At 41.0% G+C, this 18,827-nt stretch overlaps 1 protein-coding gene and 1 long non-coding RNA gene across 4 annotated transcripts in view; one reads left to right on the top strand and one right to left on the bottom strand.

Annotated features, from left to right (window-relative positions):
• mlxipl (MLX interacting protein like) overlaps nt 1–17,242 on the top strand; it is a 35,481-nt gene extending 18,239 nt beyond the window's left edge. The window contains exons 11-17 of one of the 2 annotated variants that reach the window (XM_082548590.1): nt 733–1,000; nt 9,638–9,753; nt 9,907–10,029; nt 10,232–10,359; nt 14,757–14,880; nt 15,575–15,704; nt 15,809–17,242. In XM_082548590.1, coding sequence (XP_082404716.1) covers nt 733–1,000; nt 9,638–9,753; nt 9,907–10,029; nt 10,232–10,359; nt 14,757–14,880; nt 15,575–15,704; nt 15,809–15,957 — 1,038 coding nt within the window. In that variant the 3' untranslated portion in view covers nt 15,958–17,242. Of the gene's footprint in view, nt 1–732; nt 1,001–7,482; nt 7,992–9,637; nt 9,754–9,906; nt 10,030–10,231; nt 10,360–14,756; nt 14,881–15,574; nt 15,705–15,808 lie in introns of those variants that run through there. The other variant, XR_014279209.1, reaches the window with a different exon arrangement.
• Nucleotides 1–18,827, bottom strand: part of LOC309715454 — a 135,400-nt gene that overhangs the window by 25,835 nt on the left and 90,738 nt on the right. The window lies entirely within an intron of this gene.

The following is an 18,827-nucleotide window of genomic DNA, read 5'->3' as shown; positions in this document are numbered from 1 at the left end:
TCTCGTTGAAATGACCTTAACGCCACAACACGGCAAATCTCCGTTAACGAGCTACCGCCGATCGCTCCGTGCATGGGGCTAGACGGCCAACACGTTAACGAGCTAACTGCGCTAACACACTAGTTCACACCAATGTAATTGAGCATTGCATGGCACATCCAACATACTATTTTACTTTAGTCCATGACTCGCTTACCTTCAGGGTCATACGTCACATGAAAACCAAAATAATTCCAAACGCCAGATCTGAATGAGGTTCAATTTGCCTGTTGCAAGGAGAGCTTAACTTCTGTCTCGCTAGCTTGCCCTGCGCTCTTCCTTCTGACTATGCTGTCTGTGTTGAGCGCTCAGTGGATCTGCGCTCGACAGTGCAGCCTAGGCGGAGTAGTCGAACACAGATTCACTGAGCACTCAACACAGACAGCATCGTCAGAAGGAAAATTGATAAAATAAATTACAAATGTTGTATTGTTTGATACATCTGCGTACCGAACCGAAAGCACTGTATCGAACGGTTCAATACCGATACGAATATCGTTGCACCCCTAATATATATATATATATATATATATATATATATATATATATATATATATATATATATATATATATATGCGCATGTGTTGGTTCAAACCTCTGCTCTAAATAGTCTGTGCCACATCCTTTCAGGGGAAAGTGATTTCATTTTTGTGAGACAGGTCTTCTAATTGGATACCATGTGTTGCTCAGCAGACAAGCAGAGGATCGCATGTAGGTGGACCGTCATCACAGCTGCAGCACGGGGCCGGTTGGTCGGTAGGGATCCCCGTGTTGACACCTCTGCAAAGCCAGAGTGCCACCCTGGGCCACAGTGGACCTCAAACTAGCACCTCCAGAGGCTCTGCTGTGTCTACCCGGCTTACCCACGGTACCTCAGACACTGGCACAACCCTCCTCGTTCCCAAGACTGAGAAGCTGTCACCTGTTCAGCTCTACAGCACTGACAGGAGCAGCTTAACTGGTAGGACCTCACTGCTTCAGGGAGTGATACAACCCCATTTATAAAAAAGTGGTACAGAAAGCAATGATTTGCAAATCTTAAAAACCCTTATTTGATTTACAGTAGAATGTGAAAAACATACCAGATGCTTAACTGTCAACAGGTCAGCACGATTTGATAGTTGTTGTTTTTTTTTGTTTTTTTTGTTTGTTTTTTTTAAATCAAATGTGGGTTGTGCCCATGAAAAATGTGCCATCTTCTCTGCAAATGTCAAACAGCTTGTTCTGCTACTGACTCTTGTGTAGTGTCATTCATTAGAGTGGATAATTGAATTCTGAAGAAACAAACCATATCAGCAATTTAACAGTTTATCCATTTAACAAACAGGGACCTTAGTAACATGTGGAAGAACCATACACAGCCACAACAGCCTGGCACCACTTCCTCATTCTGGTCACCAGCTTGGACACACAGTGCTGTGGGATGGCATCACATTCTTCAGCCAGCATTTGTTGTAAGTCAGCCTGTGTGGTTATTAGGGATGGGTATCGAAAACCGGTTCTTGTTGAGAACCGGTTCCCACTGTTTCAATTCCTTGGAATTGTTTGCCATTTTTGCAAACGATTCCCTTATCGATTCCAGTCGCCCCAAATGACGTCACCACGTTGCGGAGCGTCATTTACCTGGCAGGAAACACAGCACCTAAGCGGCTCAAACGCTCAAAAGTTTGATTATACTTTACGAGAACGGATGACAACAGGGCAACTTGCAATACTTGCAAAGTAGATACTTCATTTAAGGGAGGAAACACTACGAATATGCAAAAGCATTTCCTCACAAAACACGCGATGACCTTAAATGAATGTCGTGTTTTTAATTCCGCTCCGGACTCGTGAATCTCAACCCAGCAGCAGCGGTAACGTTTGCACGTCCTCTCCCGTTAATGCGGCAGGTAAATAATCAACTAACAGTGCATATTATGTTAGCGCGATCTGCCTTATTACAAAACCTGCCATTACTGTGCATTTAGGTGATCGTGATGAGAGAGACAGACAGAGTCTGGCTCAGATGCTGCCAGTTCTCGCTGCAGTCTACCGGTAGCATCTCCTTTCAGGCCAGGATAGACAAATGTCACCGAGCAGTGACTAAGTTTGTGGTAAAAGGCTTGAACCCATTTGCCACAGCAGATGCCCCCGATTTTCGGTAAGTGAATGTGTTTAATTGTAGGCAGGGACATTACTGGATATTCTTGTGTAATTGCCACAGAACAATTTATGTTATACTTTGTTATTGCTACAGACGAATATTTATTTTATTATTTTACATTTACAAATTTTTTTTCCTGGGGACCCTGTGACACCCCATTGAAGAGCCGTAGGCTGGATCTCTTAAGATCTCACTGTTGGGTTTGTAAGGTCATGTTACTCCTAAATGTCTACCTTGTTCAAAGAGAAGATATAAAACAAAGTTCTAAGCTGATTAGCTTAGAACTTTGTTTTATAAAAAGGAGAACACTAAGGTCGATTGACCTTAGTGTTCTCCTTTAAAAAAAAAAAAAAAAAAAGAATCGATAAGAGAATCGATAAAGAATCGAATCGTTAAACAGAATCGAAAATGGAATCGGAATCGTGAAAATCTTATCAATACCCATCCCTAGTGGTTATGTTGGCTGTCTATGACTTGTTCCTTCAGACTTTAATCATCCAATACAATGAACAACATGGCATTTTTAGAGAAGTAAAGTTTTACATCGGTGCAACCCACTCAACCCACAAATGCATTTTCCTTGGAAATGTGGCTTTCCAGCAGTATAAAATTTATTGCCAGCAAGCATTATTACAACAAAGAAATAATCAACTAAGCACAAATTTAAGATTCCTACATTTTTTTGTTTTGTTTTAAAGAGAAAGGCAGCGATTCACCAATCAACAAAAAAACTCTCTTTAAATTACACAGCAGTGGAGAGTAGACTTTATCAAAGTAGATGTCTTTCTGAAAGCGCTGTAACTAAGTTTAAGAATATAATCCACCCACTGTTATCATCTTCAATGCCCTGTACCAACATAGAGCAGAGCAGCTATCTGAATACTACTCCAACAGAGGTCGATTATCTTGTTAATAATTTTACCTCCTCACTACGTACGACTCTGGATACTGTAGCTCCGGTGAAAACTAAGGTCTCTAATCAGAAGTACCTGACTCCGTGGCATAATTCTCAAACACGTAGCCTAAAGCAGATGTCTCGTAAGCTGGAGAGGGAATGCCGTGTCAAAAATTTAGAGGATCATCATTTAGCCTGGAGAAATAGGTTACTGACAAAAACTCAGAGCTCTTTTGAGCCAACCATCCCTTTAACACTTACACCCCCGGAGAGCAGTCATTTCGGGGTAGTACCTTAGACCCCCGCGGAGTCATCATTTTGCGTTTCTACCTTTAAAAGCCGGAGAGCAGTCAAATGCTGGAAGTGGAAGCTAAATTGGCTAGTCATTCATATGTATATTGGGTCGTTACCTAGGAATTCTGGAGGGAGGGGATTGGGGGAGAAATCAACACACATGAGTCTAGGTCCTTTGTTGCTGACATTTATTGATAAAAACAGTAGTTTCATTTCATGTTATTTCCTTTTTCATTTCAAGCAAGGAAGTGGATGTAGTTAGTAAGTAAGATATTTCAGACATTATTCTGACACAGAGGAGGAGATACTGGAATTATAATTAGTATCTATGCATGCATTTGTGATTTTGTTTGACCTTCCCATTGCTCACAATTTGAATTTGTTCACACTGCAGATGAGTGTCTCAGTCCCCAAACAAGCTCTCTTTTTCGGTGGAGAAGCAGTCTCCTCATCCGCAGTGAGTGTGGAGAAATCAACACACATGAGTCTAGGTCCTTTGTTGCTGACATTTATTGATAAAAACAGTAGTTTCATTTCATGTTATTTCCTTTTTCATTTCAAGCAAGGAAGTGGATGTAGTTAGTAAGTAAGATATTTCAGACATTATTCTGACACAGAGGAGGAGATACTGGAATTATAATTAGTATCTATGCATGCATTTGTGATTTTGTTTGACCTTCCCATTGCTTACAGTACAAAAAACCAACCATTTGTACACATATGTACTAATAATAATAAAAAGTGAGTGCAACACTGCAACCCGTGAAGGGTTAGGCTAAGTGCAGTGAGATTGTATCATATATATACCCTTGATCACAATTGATCAGTGGGGTCAGGTCACACTGATCAGCGGGGTCACACCCCCGTCGTTCAGTGGTCGTTGATCAGTGGTGCCACAATGGACCACAGAACGACGGGGTGACGGGTTTCCTGCAGTATATTGCAAGTAAACCTGACAAGTTTGGGATCAAGTTTTGGGTGGCTTGCAACCTAAAATCCAAGTACATTTGCAATGTCTTCCCATATCTTGCTGGTACTATTGTACCAGTGCTCTGAATGGTGCCACAATGGACCACTGATCAACGACGGGGGTGTGACCACATAACAATGCAACCCGTCACCCCGTCGTTCAGTGGTCGTTGATCAGTGGTGCCACAATGGACCACAGAACGACGGGGTGACGGGTTTCCTGCAGTATATTGCAAGTAAACCTGACAAGTTTGGGATCAAGTTTTGGGTGGCTTGCAACCTAAAATCCAAGTACATTTGCAATGTCTTCCCATATCTTGCTGGTACTATTGTACCAGTGCTCTGAATGGTGCCACAATGGACCACTGATCAACGACCACTGAACGACGGGGTGATGGGTTGCAGTGTTGCACTCACTTTTTATTATTATTAGTACATATGTGTACAAATGGTTGGTTTTTTGTACTGTAAGCAATGGGAAGGTCAAACAAAATCACAAATGCATGCATAGATACTAATTATAATTCCAGTATCTCCTCCTCTGTGTCAGAATAATGTCTGAAATATCTTACTTACTAACTACATCCACTTCCTTGCTTGAAATGAAAAAGGAAATAACATGAAATGAAACTACTGTTTTTATCAATAAATGTCAGCAACAAAGGACCTAGACTCATGTGTGTTGATTTCTCCACACTCACTGCGGATGAGGAGACTGCTTCTCCACCGAAAAAGAGAGCTTGTTTGGGGACTGAGACACTCATCTGCAGTGTGAACAAATTCAAATTGTGAGCAATGGGAAGGTCAAACAAAATCACAAATGCATGCATAGATACTAATTATAATTCCAGTATCTCCTCCTCTGTGTCAGAATAATGTCTGAAATATCTTACTTACTAACTACATCCACTTCCTTGCTTGAAATGAAAAAGGAAATAACATGAAATGAAACTACTGTTTTTATCAATAAATGTCAGCAACAAAGGACCTAGACTCATGTGTGTTGATTTCTCCCCCAATCCCCTCCCTCCAGAATTCCTAGGTAACGACCCAATATACATATGAATGACTAGCCAATTTAGCTTCCACTTCCAGCATTTGACTGCTCTCCGGCTTTTAAAGGTAGAAACGCAAAATGATGACTCCGCGGGGGTCTCAGGTAGAAGCCTTCTTGACTTGACTGCTCTCCGGCTTTTAAAGGTAGAACGGTAGAAGCTGGGAATTCCAGTGTTAACATTAACTAGTAATGACTTCATGAACTTCTTCACAAAAAATATTTTTATCATTAGAGAAAAAATTACCAATAATCATCCCACAGATGTAATGTTATCTACAGCTACTCTTAGTAACATTGATGTTAAGTTAGACTCTTTTTCTCCAATTGATCTTTCTGAGTTAACTTCAATAATTACTTCCTCCAAACCATCAATGTGTCTTTTAGATCCCATTCGTACAAAACTGCTCAAAGTCCTGCCATTAATTAATTCTTCGATCTTAAATATGATCAACCTATCTCTAATAATCGGCTATGTACCACAGGCCTTCAAGGTGGCTGTAGTTAAACCTTTACTCAAAAAGCATCTCTAGACCCAGCAGCTAATTATAGGCCAATCTCCAACCTTCCTTTCATGTCAAAAATCCTTGAAAGAGTAGTTGTCAAACAGCTAACAGGTCATCTGCAGAGGAATGGTTTATTTGAAGAGTTTCAGTCAGGTTTCAGAGCTCATCACAGCACAGAAACAGCTTTAGTGAAGGTTACAAATGATCTTATGGCCTCTGACAGTGGACTCATCTCTGTGCTTGTCCTGCTAGACGTTAGTGCAGCATTCGATACTGTTGACCATAATATCCTATTAGCGCGATTAGAACATGCTGTAGGTATTACAGGTACTGCACTGCAGTGGTTTGTATCATATCTATCTAATAGACTCCAATTTGTACATGTAAATGGAGAGTCCTCTTCACACACTAAGGTTAATTATGGAGTTCCACAGGGTTCAGTGCTAGGACCAATTCTGTTTACATTATACATGCTTCCCTTAGGCAGCATCATTAGAAGACATAGTATTTTTACATTTTCACTGCTATGCTGATGACACCTAACTCTATCTATCCATGAAGCCAGATAACACACACCAATTAGTTAAACTGCAGGAATGTCTTAAAGACATAAAGACCTGGATGGCCGCTAACGTTCTGCTTCTTAATTCAGATAAAACTGAGGTTATTGTACTCGGCCCTGGAAATCTTAGAAATATGGTATTTAACCAGATTCTTACTCTGGATGGCATTACCTTGGCCTCCAGCAACGCTGTGAGGAACGTTGGTGTGATTTTTGACCAGGATATGTCCTTCAACGCACATATTAAACAAATATGTAAGACTGTGTTCTTCCATTTGCGCAACATCTCTAAAATTAGAAATATCCTGTCTCAGAGTGACGCTGAAAAACTAGTTCATGCATTTATTACTTCCAGGCTGGACTACTGCAATTCATTATTATCAGGATGTCCAAAAAACTTGCTGAAAAGCCTTCAGTTAATCCAAAATGCTGCAGCAAGAGTACTGACAGGGACTAGAAAGAGAGAGCATATTTCTCCTGTTTTGGCTTCCCTTTATTGGCTTCCTGTTAAATCCAGAATTGAATTCAAAATCGGGCTCCTCACATACAAGGTCTTAAATAATCAGGCCCCATCTTATCTTAATGACCTTGTAGTACCATATCATCCTATTAGAGTACTTCGCTCTCGCTCTGCAGGCCTACTTGTTGTTCCTAGAGTATTTAAAAGTAGAATGGGAGGGAGAGCCTTCAGTTTTCAGGCCCCTCTTCTGTGGAACCAGCTTCCAGTTTGGATTCGGGAGACAGACACTATCTCTACTTTTAAGATTAGGCTTAAAACTTTCCTTTTTGCTAAAGCATATAGTTAGGGCTGGACCAGGTGACCCTGAATCCTTAGTTATTAGTTAACTAAGGATTAGTTAACTAATAACTAGTTATTCTGCAATAGACGTAGGCTGCCGGGGATTCCCATGATGCATTGAGTTTTTCCTTTTTAGTCACCTTTCTCACTCACTATGTGTTAATAGACATCTCTGCATTGAATCATATCTGTTATTAATTTCTGCCTCTCTTCCACAGCATGTCTTTTATCTTGTCTTCCTTCTCTCACCCCAACCGGTCGCAGCAGATGGCCGCCCCTCCCTGAGCCTGGTTTTGCCGGAGGTTTCTTCCTGTTAAAAGGGAGTTTTTCCTTCCCACTGTCGCCAAAGTGCTTGCTCATAGGGGGTCATATGATTGTTGGGTTTTTCTCTGTATCTATGAAGCTCCTTGAGGCGACTTTTGTTGTGATTTGGCGCTATATAAATAAAATTGAATTGAATTGAATTAAATTATGGGCCAATATTAAAGTAATGTTCATCAGCATAAAAGAAGTATGAAGACCTTGACTGTCTCTTGACTACTGGTACATTACATAATATCATCAAAAGAGTCTGAGAATGGAGAAATCTCTGTGTTTAAGGGGCAGCACTGATAATAAATACTGGATGCCTGTGATCTTCAGGCTCAGGCGGCACTGCATTAAAAACGTGAATGTAGTCAGGAACACTTCCTGAAACCTTAAAGCTCTGATGTGCAAAGAAGAAGCGGTATGTGAACAAGAAAGTGGTGTCATTTTAACATTGAATACACAAGCAGCTGTTAAAGAATGTTACTGTAAACATTAAAAGTCACAGAGCACAATCTGACTGCTTCAAAATATAAATATTTGTTGTGCTGTGACAGGAGCTGACAACTAACTAATAAGAGATTCACTTGCAGAAACTAATGAGCAGCTGATAAATGAGTTTATTCTTTTAGAACCAAAGTTATTTTGAAAATCAGTTTTCCTGCTTGAGCACTGCAGAGTAAATGTTATTTTAATTATTTATTAATCTGCAGCTCATGACCAAAAAGAGAAACTAAATCTAAATGGTCAATCTTAATTTGCAAAGTGTTGCTTTGTTATCAGTGTCACAGTCTGGCGAGGGCAGACTGTAGGTGTTGGCAAAAGGACCCAAACGCAACTCCATAAACTGAACGTGGCGTAGATTTAACAGAAAATAAGCCGTTTATTGAGGCCAGCAAAAGGGGAGTACAAACAGCAGGACACAGGTGAACACTAAACCATAGCCTAAACTGGGTGAACTAAAGCTAAACATGAAAAACCTTAAACGTGGTGAACTGACATAGAATGCTGACGTGAGGGTATGGATGAGCAGACGACCTGACAAATGACATGCAAAAACAGAGGACTTAAATACACACATGAGGTGATCAGGGGAAGTGGAGACACATGAGGAAACAGCTGACTAACATGAACCTAATGACAGGAGCAGTGAAGCTAAATACAAAGAACCAAGAACACACGACTCCTTCCAAAATAAAACAGGAAACATAATGAAACGCAGACATGACAACCAGAACTTGACAAGGTAAGACACAGACATGAAACACATGAAGAGCAGGGGAGACTTAACATGGATTGGAAACACGAGGGGGAATTAATAAGAACTAAAATCACCTAGGCATGGTAACAAATGAACTTAGAAAACCTGAAGGGCTTAACATAAACTATAAACATCAAAATGAACTAAAACTCAAAACACTGGGTCATAAGACCCAGGACCGTGACAATCAGACTTCTGTGGAGTCTCAAATCTAAACTCATCAATCAATAAAGAATGTTATTTTCAGCCATCCCAAGTCCGTTTACAGTGCACCCTCACTATTTAACAATTATATCTATTTATGGTTGATGGACATTTTGTCAGTTTTGGTGACCCAAATTTATTACACAGCCTATTCAAAAACCTATCATGATAAAAAGTATCATATAGTGTAACAGTGTATCAGTTTAATAGTTTTTGGCCTCTGCACAGTTGGGGGCTGGGCTGCTACAAGCCACTTAGCAACCCACCCCCAACCCAAGCTCCTCCTTTACCGCTCTCCTCACCTTCACCTTTCCTGTTATGAATATTGAGTGGCACATTGAATGCAAAGCCCCAGAGGAGAGCCATTATACCAAAGATAATAACTGCAGATAAAAATATCAATCTTCTTTTGAGCGTACTGGTCCTGACTAAAACTGTACTGCTGAAGCCTTAATTAAATGCCAGCATCCACAGCCACAACATGTCTAGCTGATTTAATGGATTAAAAACTCATTACTGCAGGGTTTGACGCACATAGGTGCATCTGATTTCCAACAAATATAATACATAAATGTCATGTATGTTATTTATTTTTTCTCTAGTTAATTTTCCAACACATCAAGGACAAACATCACCACCAAACCCTCTAGACAAAGCCTCCAACCCAGAGTCTCCACACTCAGGGTTCTCAGGATATGGAAAGCTAGAATCAAGTAAGGTAGGACGTCCTGGATATATTCTTTTTTATACATATAAATATAATCAAGTCCTTGTTAAGTGATGAGTGAGAACATAGGAGTCTTATTGTTATCTCAGTATGAGAATGTGTGTGAAGTGTGACAAATATATTTCTGAGCTCTGCTGTGCGCAGCAAACAGACACCAGGAGGATAACTCACATCTCAGCAGAGCAGAAGAGGCGTTTCAACATCAAACTGGGATTTGACACTTTACATAACCTCGTGACAACACTCAGCTCTCAGCCAAGCATAAAGGTACTGTGAAAACGTGTGCTGCTGCATTTTAGATGGATATGCTGAAAGTTGGAGGCAGATTGTAATATGTAACATGCAAATGCTAAGTCTTAGCATTAACAGTGCAACCAGATTTGAGCTTGTCGATTTAAATAATTATTCATAATGGTGAATAATTTTTGTATATGATTAATGTATGGTAATCCCTCTCTGCTGTGTGCAGATCAGCAAAGCCACCACACTGCAGAAGACCGCCGAGTACATCACTAAGATGCAGCAGGAGAGAGCTCAGCTGCATGAGGAAGCTCAGAAACTGAAAGAGGAGATTCAGCTCCTGAACACTGCCATCAAGTGAGACCTTTAGCTAAGCTCAACCTCTGCCTGTGCATATGTGAGCAGGCATGTAGGTGTATGCAGTGTTGGGAAGGTTACTTTTAAAATGTATTCCACTACAGATTACAAAATACATGCCCCAAAATGTATTTTGGGGCATGTATTCCGTTATGTTACTCAACGAGAGTAACGTATTCTGAGTACTTAGGAGTACTTAATATATTATCATGCTTTTTACAACTACATGAATATTGCTGTGTGATTTATTACTATCAGTGTTGGGGAGTAACGGAATACATGTACCGCTGTTACGTATTTAAAATACAAAATATGAGTAACTGTATTCCGTTACAGTTACCGTTTAAAAGGGTGGTATTCAGAATACAGTTAATTTATTCAAATAAATGGATTACACTGCGTTACTTTCCTGTTTCATATTGTAGCGGGTCAGGACTGTTTGGGTTTTGTTTGACAGCTACGTTCTGTTGTTCCAGGCGGCAGCGTTACGGTTGCCATGGTTACAGGGCGACGCTCTCTCTCTCTCTCTGCGGCTGTGTGTTTCCTGGGTGAGAGAGCACCTTTTCGTTGTTGTTGTTGTTGTGCTAAGCTAACAGGCAGAATGCTACAAGCATAGCTCTAAAGAATGTAGCATCATGGGGAGTGTAGTCCGTGTTGCAGGGAGAATGGACTGCCATACACGTTATGGGTCTGTGAGCGCGAGGAGGGAGAAAAAGGGGAGTGGAAAGGTACGAGTTGTCATCGAGGAAAAACGGGAGCTGGAAGCATGTAAATATAATAAGAACCACTTCAGTCAAGAAGAGTGCCTGACGAGCCCAGTTGTAAGTAAGCTATTAAGACTCTACTGTACACCGTGTTCGTGTTTTCCTCCGAAAACAATAAGTTCCGTTGGAGCAGTCTTTCAACGCCTCTCTCTGTCTCTTGCAAGAAAAGTTGACCCACACAACAAAGTAAAGCTATTTTTCGGCTACGAGCCGACAGGGACCCCGCCGTATTAGTCAGAGGTCCCTTTACTACAGTTCGGAGTCGCGGACCTTCAGTAATAGTAATAAATAACACAGCAATAGTAGTCAAAGGAGCTTGCAAAGAAAAGCGTCTGGACTTCTTTAAGTTGCTTGAAGACGTTTCACCTCTCATCCGAGAAGCTTCTTCAGTTCTAAGGTCAAATGGTGGAGAGTCCCAGATATAAACCTAGTGGGAGTATCCCCCCACAGAGGGACAAAAGGACCCCGTGATGATCCTCTAATCGCCTGAGCCAAGGTGTGAAACTGGGTGTGGGTCCCAATCAGCCAGAGTTTTGGGTGTGTTCATTGTGAAACCTGGCCCCACCTTATCACGTGAATTCCTGAGGTCAGATGGCCCAGGATGTGAGTGGGCATTAAGGCGTCTGGGAAGGGATCTCAAAACTGGATTATAGATGGCAGAGAGTTGGTGTCGTAAACCCCCGCCTCTGTTCAAAGATGGTCGCTCACAGTGGACATAGATGGCTTCTTTCACTCCTCTTTCAAACCATCTGTCCTCTCTGTCCAAAATGTGAACATTGGCATCCTCGAAAGAGTGTCCTTTATCCTTAAGATGCAGATGGACTGCTGAGTCTTGTCCTGTGGAGGTGGCTCTTCTATGTTGTGCCATGCGCTTGTGAAGTGGCTGTTTGGTCTCTCCAATGTAGAGGTCTGGGCATTCCTCGCTGCACTGTACAGCATACACCACATTGTTAACCAGTTTTTGTCTGAGCGTGTTGCTGGGTCTGAAATGCACCGGGATGTCATGCTTGGAGAAAACTCTCCTGTGTTTTTCTGATACACCGGCTACATAGGGGATGACAATGTTGTTGCGTCTATCCTTCTTATCCTCCCTCGCTGGTGTCTGGTCTTCTTTTCTGTGCCTCTTTGCTGACTTTAAGAACGCCCATTTAGGATAGCCGCACGTTTTGAGTGCTTCCTTTACATGTGTGTGTTCCTTCTTTTTTCCTTCAGGCTTAGAGGGAACATGTTCTGCCCGGTGGTGTAGGGTCCTAATTACCCCAAGTTTGTGTTCCAAAGGGAGATGGGAGTCAAAGAGGAGGTACTCACACACACGGACCAGTACCTCCTCTTTGACTCCCATCACCCTTTCTGAGAACCTTCACAGACACACAGCAATAGTACATTCACGTTGTTGTAAAAAGCATGATAATATATTAAGTAATCCAAAGTATTCCGAATACGTTACTGTCATTGAGTAACGTAACGGAATACGTTACAGAATACATTTTGGGGCATGTATTCTGTATTCTGTAATGGAATACATTTTAAAAGTAACCTTCCCAACACTGATTACTATTACTGAAGGTTACTCGCCATACCAATTCCAATTAGATTTTTAAATCTTAATATAAAACGAGTAACAGTAGGGCGGACATTAGGTAAGGCTGCACTTTTTGCATATGTGAGCAGGCATATGCTCACATATGTGTAGAAAACTATTCCGCGCATATATAAAACAGGTCCGCGGCTCCGAAACATAGTAAAATGGTAAATGGTAAATGGCCTGCATTTGTATAGCGCTTTTCTAGTCCATAGGACCCCAAAGCGCTTTACACTACATTCAGTCATCCACCCATTCACACACACATTCACACATAGCAAGCTACATTGTAGCCACAGCTGCCCTGGGGCGCACTGACAGAGGCGAGGCTGCCGGACACAGGCGCCACCGGGCCCTCTGACCACCACCAGTAAAGGGACCTCTAGCTAATACGTCGGGTTCCGTGTCGGGCTCGTAACTGAAAACTAGCTTTACTTTGTTGTCTGGGTCAACTTTGCTAGCGAGAGACAGAGAGAGGCGTTGAAAGGCTGCTCCAATGGAACTTACTGTTTTGGAGTAAAACACGAACACAGTGTACTGTCGAGTCTTAATAGCTTACTTACAAGTGGGCTGGTCAGGCACTCTTTTGGTTGTAGTGGTTCTTATTATATTTACATGCTTCCATCTCCTGTTTCTGGTCAGTAACACCTCGTACTTTTCGACTCTCCTTTTTTTTTCCTCCCTCGCCAGACACATAACGTGTATGGCAGTCCATTCTCACTGCAGCACGGACTACACTGCCCATGAGCCTACATTCTTTAGGGCTATGCCTGTAAATATTTAGGGGCCACAAGTAAGGATGACATGGGCCGTGAGAATGAGACACAGGCATTAGAGCCTCTTAATCTGTGTTTTGTTTGGGTTTCCACTGGCCTGGAATTACCAAAAGTAGAGAGGGCATAGCCTTACATATAAAACAGGAAAAGACCACCATGTAATCCATTTATTTCAACAAAGAAACTGTATTCTAAATACCACCTTTTTAAACGGTAACTTTAACGGAATACAGTTACTCATATTTTGTATTTTAAATATGTTACGCTGGTACATGTATTCCGTTGTATTCCTTGTATTCCCAACACTGTTTGCGTATACTTTTAATGATTTCTTTGAGCTGTTCCTTTGCCAGGGTAGAAAGATTTCCCAGCATGCATGTTTAATAATTTCAAAAAGTTTGAATTTGTTCAGGATTTTCGCTGATCCACAAATAGTCAAATTATACATTCAGGCTCAAATATATACATACACTCACTTGTATCTTTTAAAAGGTCAAGGCCAAGGTATATTAACTTCTCATTAGTGATCATGATGGACTACAACTGGTAGTTTCCTCCTTCCTGTCCTTGCCAGCATATAAAAAAACTTATTTTACAGAACTCATTGGATTAACCAATACTCAGAACAATGGGTGTATCTAAAGTCAAAGCAACTCAAAATCAAAGGTGAACTGCAGGTTTACACAAGTTGGGAAAAGCTCTTGGAGTCATTAACAAACATTTGCAGATTCCAAAATCAGCACTTCAGACAACTGTATGTAATTCACAAGTTTCAGTATTCAGGTGTGTCACCACTGTTCTAATTTGTGGACTATGCTTTAAAACCCGGTGAGTGTGAGGAAACCAGTTTAAATGCATGCTACCGAGTCTGCCAAGAAGAGTGGTCAAATATATAGCCACAGTTATGCTAGATGGTTGTTAAGGGTTACCAAAGACATCTGGTCAAGGTGCAGCTTGCTAAGGGACATTTAATCAAATTGTTTAGGTTGTGTGTATATATTTCAGTCTGAATGTATAATTTGCCTATTTGTGGTTCAGAAAAACTTTTTTTTTTTTTTTTTTTGGTTGGTTGGTTTTTTTGTTTGTTTGGTATTTTTTGAAAGTCATTAAGGATGTATGCTGTAAATCATTAATCCCTGGAAAAAACTCAAAGAAATTATTAAAAAAAACAAAACAAATTGCCATGACATTGCAGTTTTCAACAATCCAATCTTACCCTGCTGACATGAAGATGCTCTGGACTGCTTTGTTGACTTGGTTTATTTCTTGGTGCAGTACGTGCCAGCAGCAGCTACCAGCCACCGGTGTCCCCATCACACGCCAGCGCTTTGACCACATGAGGGAGAAGTTCAGGGAGTATGTCCGCACACAGACTCTGCAAAACTGGAAGTTCTGGATCGTATCCTTATGCATGTAAATGTGTGAAATGTTCATTGGAACAAAAAAATGCCACAAACTTAAAAAAGGTTAGACAAAACAAATGACAGCAGTATAATTGGAGGCTGAGTAAATGTTCCACTCTATTCCTGTGGGAAATTCCTATATTTCACATTGTTTCAAAACACCATTGGTGAGAATCCAAATAATGTTCAATAAATACACTTTGGTACAGTACATTTCCAGGCCTGGGCTTGTTACACATTTCATATTTAACAATATAGCTGTAGTTTAACTTGTAGTTTAGTTTAGTGTGGTATATAGTTTAGAAAAAGCAAAGTTATTTTCAATTTGGGTGTCTCTTAGCTGATGAAGTCTGCCCACTTTTGCTTCATATGCTGCAGATGAAAATGAATGGTCTTTTGATAGTAGTAGTATTAATTAAACCATTAAAAACACTTTATTAATGCAGTGCTGTTCTCAGTGACATGTCCCTTTAGCACAGTAAAGGTGGGCACTGTGGTTTATTTTGTGTTTCATACACTCGCATGTCCACTTATTGTTGACATGTGTTATGAGATTTTTAAAGAATGTCTGACATATTTAAACTGTGGAAGCCAGTTGAAGCAAAAAAAAAAATGCATATATTAAGCAAGATATAAAATAAAGCCAAGTTTATCCTTTTATCACTACATCTTTCCTCAACTTGGTGTCAGTTCAGTATCATCATGGAGCCGCTGTTTGAGTCATATAATGGAATGGTGTCAACTGCCAGTGTGGAGGACCTTTGTCGATCCACTCTGACCTGGATGGATCAGCACTGTTCACTGCCTGCTCTAAGACCCAGTGAGTCACATATACCTGCAAATCTCAACTGCCCACACTTACAGCCAGCATGATAGCAAGAATAGTTAACTTGTTTTTGTACTTTCCTCACATGTTCTCTTCAGTGGTTCTGAGTTCACTCCGTCTCTTGAGTACCACCACGGCCATCCTGACAGATCCCAGCCTACTGCCCGAGCAAGCCACACTCGCTGTCACCCAGGGTGACCCTGCTGCTGCCCTGGACCACTCCTTACAGCCTGCCCCTCGGCAGTAATATACACCCCATGTTACCTTTGAAGAACAGCGTGAACGGAAACCCTTCAGAAGGCAGAGGAGACCACATATTAGAGAGCAGCCTGTGGAATGATTAAAAAAACACTCGGCTCAGAGACTTTTAAAAATGCATCAGATTCTCAATAAAAACTCACTATCTGCAAAAAAAAAAAAAAGTACTCCAGTATACCCAACAGTCATAGAAATGTTATCCATGTGTGTGTATATATATATATATATATATATATATATATATATATATATATATATATAGCTATAGCAGAGTATACTGACTGCCAGAGCTCTTAAAAACACTGACCTGTTAAAATGCTGAATAATAAATTATTCTCTGACCTGCTTGCCACACATGTAAGTGTGATAAGCATTGGCTCTTTCAATTATGCAGGTCAATTATAAATCATTCTCCTAATAAGCAAAAGAAACCTATTTTGGACCCGGGATGGTACAGAAATCCCTTTGGGGTTACAAGGTAAAAAATCAACAAGCTCAATCATGTGGAGCCTATGCACTGTGGTGACCCCTTGTGAATGATGGAGCAGTAGCTTTAATATTAATAAAATTGTCATTGGAGAGCCCTTGCAACTAATGTCATGTAACAGTTTCTACACTGTGCACATTGAAACATGGCCTGTAGTTTATTTTCTGCACTGGTATTAAGCTTTTCTTTATCCTTCTGGTTTGTCACATTGGGAAAATTGTGCCCCATTCAAATTACCTAAGGAAGATCAAGACCTTGAAATTAAAACATTCAAAGGGAATTCTCCCATCACCATTACAGCTTTCACACTGTGAAGTGTCAAGCAGCAGATGAGTCTGCTGTGAAGTTTTTCTTTTGGGAGATATGACTTCAAAATTAGAAAGTGAACTGGTCCGCTGTGGCATACAAGGCTTAGTATTAAATCCTTCAAGCAGAAATACTGTGGAATCATCCCTCTATGCAGTAGCGGTTTTTGATACGTGTCGCCCAAAAAATGCTCGTACTCATGCTGCCCCAACATCAGCCAGCGCATATTGGGAATGGCATAGGCACCGATCGGTTTTCTATTGCCCATTTGCTGGGAGTAAGGACGCCCTTCGTTTGCGAGGTGTGCCTGCTGCTTGCGGCACAGGGAGGAGAGGTCGGGGCGGCGGGGGATTCTCTGACTGGCTGGAACAGCATCTAATAACCAACTCGCAAAATAAAACAAAAATAAAAACAAAACAACAAACACGAAAACACCAGACATCATGATACAGACTTTTAATTTGCACCAATGTTTTTTCTAAATTCTATGCGCGAAAAGTGAGCGCAAGAGCCCTCGGTGCGCCTGCTCGCTGCTGAAGTCAAAGTAAACTTTATTGTCATCTCCGCTATACAGTCCAGTATACAGCGGGGAAAATAAGTATTTGACACATCAGCATTTTTATCAGTAAGGGGATTTCCAAGTGGACTATTGACACAACATTTCCACCAGATGTTGCCATCAAGCCAAATATTGAAGTCATACAATCAAATCAGAACATATAAGTATACAAGTTAAACCATAATAAATAAAGTGAAATGACACAGGGAATAAGTATTGAACACACTTTATTCAATACTTTGTAGAAAAGCCTTTGTTGGTGATTACAGCTTCTAGACGCCTCTTGTATGGATAGACCAGTCGTCTGCATTGCTCAGGAGTGATTCTGGCCCATTCTTCCACACAAACGGTCTTTAAATCTTGAAGGTTCCTTGGGCCTCTTTTATGAACTTTAATCTTCAGTTCTCTCCATAGATTTTCTATGGGATTTAGGTCAGGTGATTGACTGGGCCATTCAAGCAACTTGATTTTCTTTCTTTGAAACCACTTCATTGTTTCCTTGGCCTTGTGTTTGGGATCATTGTCTTGCTGAAATGTCCACCCTCTTTTCATTTTTAGCTTCCTGGTAGATGGCAGCAGATTTTTATCCAGAATGTCCCGGTACATCTCTCCATTCATCCTGCCTTCAATAATATGAAGTCTGCCAGTACCCCTTGCTGAAAAGCAGCCCCAAACCATGATGCTTCCACCCCCAAACTTGACTGTTGGTATGGTGTTCTTGGGGTGGTGAGCAGTGCCATTTCTTCTCCAAACATGGTGTGTAGAATGACTGCCAAAAAGTTCAATTTTGCTTTCATCTGACCATACTATAGTCGTCCAATAATCCACAGGCTTCTCCAAATGCTGTTGCGCAAATTTTAACCGAGCCTTGACATGCTTTTTGTTCAGCAATGGAGTCTTGCGTGGTGAGCGTGCATGGATGCCATGGCGGTTCAGTGCATTGCTTATAGTTTTCTTTGAAACAACAGTACCTGCTGATGCAAGGTCTTCCTGAAGTTCTGTCCGAGTGGTTCTTGGCTCTTGGAGAACCCTCCTGATTATTCTTTGGACTCCTCGGACAGGGATCTTGCGTGGAGCACCTGATCGTGGCAGGTTTATGGTGAACTGATGCACTTTCCATTTCCGGATAATGGCCCCCACAGTGCTCACAGGAACATTCAGCATTCTGGAAATGCACCTATAACCATTCCCATCAAAATGCTTTTCAACGATAAGATTACGAAGATCTTGAGAGAGTTCTTTGCTTTTACCCATCATGAGGTCTTTCCTGTGTGCCTTCTGGGTAATGAGGAGCCTTTATAGGCCATCAATTAGGACTAAAGCAGCTGATATCAATTAGTACTGATAGGGGACAGGATTTCTCTATCAATACTGACAGATTTCAGGTGATCTCCTGGCTTTCTATGTCATTTTGCCCCTTGTTATCTCCATGTATTCAATACTTATTCCCTGTGTCATTTCACTTTATTTATTGTGGTTTAACTTGTATACTTATATGTTCTGATTT

This window comes from Aulonocara stuartgranti, assembly GCF_965226115.1.
Source record: "Aulonocara stuartgranti genome assembly, chromosome: 10".
In the NCBI taxonomy this organism is placed as follows: domain Eukaryota; kingdom Metazoa; phylum Chordata; class Actinopteri; order Cichliformes; family Cichlidae; genus Aulonocara; species Aulonocara stuartgranti.
Note: the sequence above shows the minus strand (reverse complement) of the source record. Positions and strands in the feature narration are given on the sequence as shown.